At 42.6% G+C, this 6,742-nt stretch overlaps 1 protein-coding gene across 1 annotated transcript; it reads left to right on the forward strand.

Moving 5' to 3' along the window:
- The first annotated feature begins 380 nt into the window (after positions 1 to 380).
- msantd2 (Myb/SANT DNA binding domain containing 2) lies at positions 381 to 6,257 on the forward strand. The gene is made up of 4 exons (XM_084073482.1): positions 381 to 845; positions 2,352 to 2,607; positions 3,266 to 3,323; positions 3,644 to 6,257. Exons 1-4 carry the CDS (start codon positions 399 to 401, stop codon positions 4,560 to 4,562), a joined length of 1,680 nt encoding a protein of 559 aa, XP_083929608.1. The 5' UTR covers positions 381 to 398; the 3' UTR covers positions 4,563 to 6,257.
- The last annotated feature ends 485 nt before the right edge of the window (positions 6,258 to 6,742 follow it).

A 6,742-nucleotide genomic window follows, 5' to 3' on the forward strand; every position in this document is an offset into this window, starting at 1 on the left:
CCTTGACCTATTTAATGCATAGTTGGCAGATGTTTTAGACCATAGGTTTAGACCTTTACATCTTAATTTACTTAATGAATCCAACATAACGCTACACAATGATAGTGCTGTTAAACCTGCAAACAAGTCTATGAAGCGATCTATGAAATCTATGAAAAAGTTTAATCTGCAACACAATTGTATACAACATGTAGTGGGAGTCCCTGCTTCATATGTCTCTCAGCTATAGGGGGTCCTTGGCCTGAAAAACGTTGAAGACTCCCTGCTGTAGGAGTAACGTAACTCCAGAAGGTGGCAGCAGTAACACAACACTGAAGGATACCAGCCGCCCAAGCTCAAATCCAAAGAAGAAGGAGGCTCCCCTCCTCCTTTCCCCTCCCCTTAGCAACAGAAGCAAGATGGCAGCGTCCACTAACGCGGAGCAGCAGTCTCTTGACGTATCGACGCCGTTGAAGATACCCAAAACAGAGGTGCCGTCCCCCGAGTCAGAGGACCTGAGCGACAGCAACCAGTATCACTCCAATTCCTCCACGCCCAACCGCTTCTCGCCTCTAAACGTCAGCTCGGGGAGTGGCGGCGGAGGAGGACGCAATAGCTGCCTGGCCTCATCCTCCAACAGCTTCACCGCTTGCCGAGGAATGTCGTGGACCCCGTCCGAGACGAACGCCCTCATCGCGGTGTGGGGCAACGAGAGGCTGACGGAGGCGCGGATGCAGCAGCTGGAGGTGGCGGGCACCGTGTTCTCGGGCAAGGCCCCCGGCCCTGCCATGTACGAGCGGGTCTCCAGAGCCCTGGCGGAGCTGGGCTACGAGAGGACCCCGTCCCAGTGCAGGGAGAGGATGAAGGTAAATAGAGGTGTGATGATGAACATCATAGCTGCTGCTGCTGCTGCTGCTGTCTGTCCCCGTTTTGCAGCATCTTACCCTTACTTACCCCCCTTCAGCTTGTTGACTGATCTTCTAGTCAACACTTGCACAGCACAGCACTGTACAGCAGTGGTGGAAATGATCAATACTGCAATGTAGAAATACTCTGTTACAAGAAAAAGTATAAAACACATAATGTATTTAAAGTAAAAGTACAAAAGTATTGGTATCAAAATGTAATTAAAGTACCAAATGCAGAAAGTACTCATTATGCAGAATGTCCCATTTCACAAGTTTTCAAATGTGTCAAAATCTTTTGAAAATAGCAGATCTACAAATGCGACTCATTGTGAGCTTGTAGATCGCTATTTTCAAATGGCCAGAATGTGTATAGGGCTGAAGTGGGTAATGATTGTTTTGAAATAATAATCAAAATCTATAAAGTAACTAGTGACTAAAGTTTTCAAATAATTGTAAAAAAAATACCTCAAAATTGTACTTAAGTACAGAATTTTAGTAAATGTACTTAGTTACTTTACACCGCTGGCTGCTGCTGTCCCCGCTTGCAACATCTCACTCAACCCCTTCAGCTTGTTGACTGATCTTAGGCAACACTTGCTCAGCACTGAACAGTTACTATTGATACTTGCAAAGATGATTTCAGGGTTTATGGTTTGTGTTAAAAAATGTGCATGAGCATAAATGGAGCATCAGTGTCACCCATCCCCAAATGATGTCTGCTGACACTGATAATCAATTAACTTCTATATAGCTACTCAGTTCCATCACAATTCACACATACCTTTTGCTTGTCTCATTTGTCTGGGCTTAAAACAATTTATTAACCAGATTATTTGATCTATCTCTGTTGCAATAATGCATTTAATGTGTTCATAAGGGGGGAATGTGTTTAGATTTAAATGATCATAAAAGGGAGACCTATTCTTGCTTCAAACATTGTACACTTTTGAAACCAAGTAGGTGGATTTCCGGACCCACAGCATGGCTCCAATGTGCCTGCCAATAAGCATATAACGATACCTGAAATAGCTTACGTATCCTTTGCGATTCCTTTCTAAGCCCAAGCACATGAAAACGGTGTGAGAAGGAACACATTCATCAGTGTCTGGTTTAAGTCCTGGCCCGGTCCCTAGTTGTGTATCACATAGTCTAGTGTACTGTATTTGTCTGTTTGTTGTAGCACTGTTTACAAATGTGTACCGGTACTTGCTAATAGGGATGGTAATGACTAATCACCAACATATGAGATATAAGAGATATAATGAATGACCCTTAATGAGGACATATGCAACAATATTCTATAACATAGTAATGATCTAATCCAATTCAAACACTATTATGTTCCACTACCATTGTAAACGGTCCCCTAACAAAATTCCAAACTACATTACTTAAAGTTAAGGGGTACTAGCCTGGTGTATTTTCACCTTTTGAGTTGATGACATATCCTCTCATGTCACCTAGACACTGCGGCGGTGTTATAGCCGTGTGAAGGAGCACGGTATCGGAAAAAGGAAGAGCAGCTACTCCTTAGAGCAGCTTGAGAAGGTGTTCGGCCAGGGAGGCTGGGACTCCCAGAGCTGTGCTCCAGTGCTCATCAACAGCAGTGGCCTGTATCAGGAGATGGAGTCCGACAGCAGTACTCTGGAAGACTTCTCCCAGGAGGACTGGTGTAACCAGGTTCTGGCCTCTGCGTTCCAGGAGGGAGACATGGAGGCTGGTGAGTGTGTGTGTGTGTGTGTGTGTGTGTGTGTGTGTGTGTGTGTGTGTGTGTGTGTGTGTGTGTGTGTGTGTGTGTGTGTGTGTGTGTGTGTGTGTGTGTGTTTACTTGTATCACTAGTGAGGGGTGATTGTTCCCACAAGTATTATAGAATGAGAGAAATAAATATTTTTTTCAAGGCCAATTTCCTGGTCCTCACAAGAGACGTGATTTTTTTATGGTTTAAAAATATTTCTAGTGTTAGGAGTCTGCATTTTTAGAGGTTAGGTTTAGGGGTTAGGGTTGGAGTTATGCCTGATTTATTTGCGCGCCGGTGTCTCTCACTGAAAATAGCAGATCTACAAGCTCACAATAGCTAACTACAAGCTCACAACAACACGTCTCACTGTGACGCATTGTGAGCTTGTAGATGGGCTATTTACGTGGGTTAGGGTTACAAATGTCAAGCAAATTGTTAAAATGGGATTCAGAAAATTGGCGTCCTAAAATGTGTCGTATTACAAACGTGTGTGCGTGCGCCAGCGTGTGTGTGTGTGTGCATGCATTCGTGAGAGAGTCTTAAAGCACTCAGAGGAGTGAGAGTGGGCAGACAGGATTGAGTGCCACATTAAAAGTGAGTTGATCTCTAGTCTTGTGTTTGTGCTCCTTTTACTTTCAGAAGAAATCCAGGTGCCTACAGTTCTGCAGAACCAAGCAGAGCTTTCAGAACAAACACAGTAAGTTTGGACATAAGCCAATTAGATTATGATTTTTTTTCAATGCATTATCAGTGCTTTTTTTTTTTTGTTCCACCCAGGATATGTAAATTGTGCATTCAAGTAATCCTGACATGGCTAAGGGCTTAATCTATTGTAGAATGAAAAACAAAGCAGGTATGAATGAATAATGTACTTCTTATTCAATTTTGAGCCATTAATTCATTTTTGTATTTGTTTTAAACTTATGTTAAAACATATAAAGTGATGACTTTCGATTTTAGAAGAGTCTCTCACGGTTGGTGTTGTGTTTAATGATAATTTGTCTGCATTTTGTACAGAAAACGGGACATGATGCAGAATGTAATGCGTATCCTTGAGTCGGTGGAGCTCAAATGGGAACACTTCCAGACCTGGACAGAGTTCTCGCGGCTGCACCTCTCCAACAAGCTGGCTATCTTTGGCGTAGGCTACAATACACGCTGGTGTGAGAATGTGCGCTACCACTACGCTGAGATCAGTTCCCAGGTGCCTCTGGGCAAGCGGCTCCGTGAGTACTTCAACCCAGAAAAGCCAGAGGGCCGCATCATCATGACCAAAGTGCAGAAAATGAACTGGAAAAATGTTTACTATAAGTTCCTGGATATCACAATCAGTGAGGCTCGCTGCTTGGAGCTGCACATGGAAGTGGACTGGATCCCTGTCGCCCAGTCCAGGGTGGCCGGCTGCAACAAGGGCACCTCCCACTACCTCCTACCAGGGGATACACCCAAGACATACGGACTCTACGCCATCGGCCATGAGGTGGTGACGCCTTTGAAAGACACGGCTCACATGTCGCCGCATGGCGACCACAGCTTACAACAGTGTGACTCGGAGTCAGATGGCATGGCAGCGTGCCTGGATGGTGGAGAAGGAGAGGGGATGGGGGAAAGGACTGGGGCTAAAGTTACTTACTGTTATCTAGGCATAGCTGAGGACAGGACCGTACAGCAGTGTCTGTTCCAGCACTTTCAGGCCTCGGGCAAGCACTGCGTCCATGGGGAACCCTCAGCTGTCACCCGTTTCCTGCAGGAGAACTGTCGCCCTGGCGCTGGGGGGCAGGAAGGAGAAGGAGCTGAAGGCCTGTGTCAGCGTTCAGCTATTTACATAAAGTTCATTGAGGTGGAGCTGGACTTCCTCTCAGCAGGCTCCCTGGTGGAGTGTCTAGAAATCGCCATCGGTTACTCTTTAAAGTATAACAACAAAGAGACGTTGTAACTACCTGTCCAATGTTTTTAGATTGCCTTGACTGAAGGATGTGGGTAACCTGTCCAGTCTGTTATAAGCGTGGATATATGTGCAAAAATCTGTCAAATCAATTTTTCTGCCTTGTCAGCCATCTTAACCCAATTTTGATACTTTGCACACATCATTTATTCTTGTGTGCTATAGTTATACACAGTGCGGTTAATGCATTGTGTGCAAATACAGAAACACTGGCTTCAGTATTGCAAAGTATGTTTTGTCCAAGAAATATGTGCTAATTATTCCTGCTACTATGTGCACTACAAGAGTGGCGCTGTTCGTCTAGTATCAGCGAATATTGCCTCATCAGGGAGTGTGGGAATGGTAAGGTGACTTGTGCAGTATACATCTATGTACCTCAGTAGGGTGTGCAGCTGAGGCAGTGTGTACTTCCACTGAAACTGCCTTTTCTTTGACTGTTGAGGTCTAGGTCTGTATTCATAAAGCATTTAAGACTATTGGCTAGTTTTATGCCTCTGCATTTTGCACATGTATTAAGTTCTGTGTAGCAGTACAAGGAGGCCATTGGGGTCTGGGCGATATGACTTCAAATCAATACCACGATTATTTCAAACGTTTTCCTCGATTACTATTAAGGAACGGTTAATATATTTATTTTAAATGGTGAAAATAGCAGATGTACAAGCTCACAACACATCGTTGTGAGCTTGTTTGTTTTTTTTGCACTGCACCATTGTACAACAAAGTATTATACAGGGCTTAAGTGGTTAGTCTGACTAATCCATTAAAAATATATTTTAGAACTATTTGTATCAATTCATTGATATACAGATTAAGGAGATGTTTTACACACACACACACACACACACACACACACACACACACATACACATACACATACACATACACATACACATACACATACACATACACACACACACACACACACACATATAACCGACAGATTAAGTCGGTTATTGGTTCTAAATGTCGGTTTCGATATATTTTCAGTTACAAGTTGCCCAGGCCTAGTCTGTATGCAGAGGTCACTGAGGCTCTTTGTATAGGTGAACTGCACCTCAGTTAAATGATCCTCTGTTTACAGTCAACTCAAGCCCAGCATCAGTCTGGCAGAAAGGGGAAATCTGATTGATTGGTTGGACATGCATTCCTCAAGTGCATGTGGGAAAACCGATAAAGGTCCAGTATGCTATTCACAAACACTAACTTTGTGGATTGTATTCAGAAAACCTAAACCTAATTTATAATTTGTTGGACTAAGTGTACATTAGCCCTAAAATGTCTAGTCAGGTTATGACTAAAAACATCACTATTAATTAATTAGAGCTGAACTCTAGAGCAGTATTCTGGTACTTTATGAATACATTCTCTGAGATTATGTGCAATGTGCCAGGAAAGGACTGTGTGGTTGAAGAATTACAATGGATTTTGGAACGATTGAATGAATCCATTAATGTTCACTCTTGTCTATATGGATATAAAATCTACAGTATATATACAGTACATATATAATATATATTTAAGAATATTGATGTTGAGCATTCCAGCTTTTGTGATCTTGCAACATTCATTCGTTTCAGTATATTAATATATTTCTTATTTTATTGGTTAACACCATGTCTTGTATGTTATTGTTTTGAGGTCACAGTCTTGTATGTTTACATATTTTGGAGAAAAGAAACAATAAATGGGACACTGGCTGTCATTTGCCACTCAGCTTTGACTATATCTGATTTGGAGTGAAATATGTGCTTGAGACCTGTTAATAAAGTAATATAATTTGTTGTCCGGGGTCTATAATTTGTCACAACGCGTCTTGTTGCGACACTTGTAGATTGGCTATTTTCGACGAATGTTCGACCCAGAATAGGGACGCTAGGTGTCGTGTGGTTAAGCATCTGGCTCTCCTAGACAAAATGAAGCAGACCATAGAAAAGAAAAACAGTTGTTGGTTAAATTGAACTCCCAGAATTGACAGGTGAGTCTAATTCAGATGTCATTCTTGCAATTTGAGGGCTTCTGTTAGAACATCTGGTGCCAACTATGCTGAATTGCCTTTGATAAAAGCATTGAAATCTTGCTCAAGGGGAACTACATTTCATGCAATGCAACCCTGAACTATGCCATATACCGTATGTAGGGAATTTTGTGAATCTCAAATTGAGTTTTTA

This window comes from Gymnoscopelus microlampas, assembly GCF_963454915.1.
Source record: "Gymnoscopelus microlampas genome assembly, chromosome: 12".
Classification (NCBI taxonomy): domain Eukaryota; kingdom Metazoa; phylum Chordata; class Actinopteri; order Myctophiformes; family Myctophidae; genus Gymnoscopelus; species Gymnoscopelus microlampas.

Bases quoted from the DNA above. Each gene is read 5' to 3' on its own strand.
- msantd2 (XM_084073482.1), top strand. From the start codon at position 399: ATGGCAGCGTCCACTAACGCGGAGCAGCAGTCTCTTGACGTATCGACG. The intron at 846-2,351 runs GTAAATAGAGGT...CATGTCACCTAG, and splicing joins AGTGCAGGGAGAGGATGAAG to ACACTGCGGCGGTGTTATAG. The intron at 3,324-3,643 runs GTAAGTTTGGAC...CATTTTGTACAG, and splicing joins GAGCTTTCAGAACAAACACA to AAAACGGGACATGATGCAGA.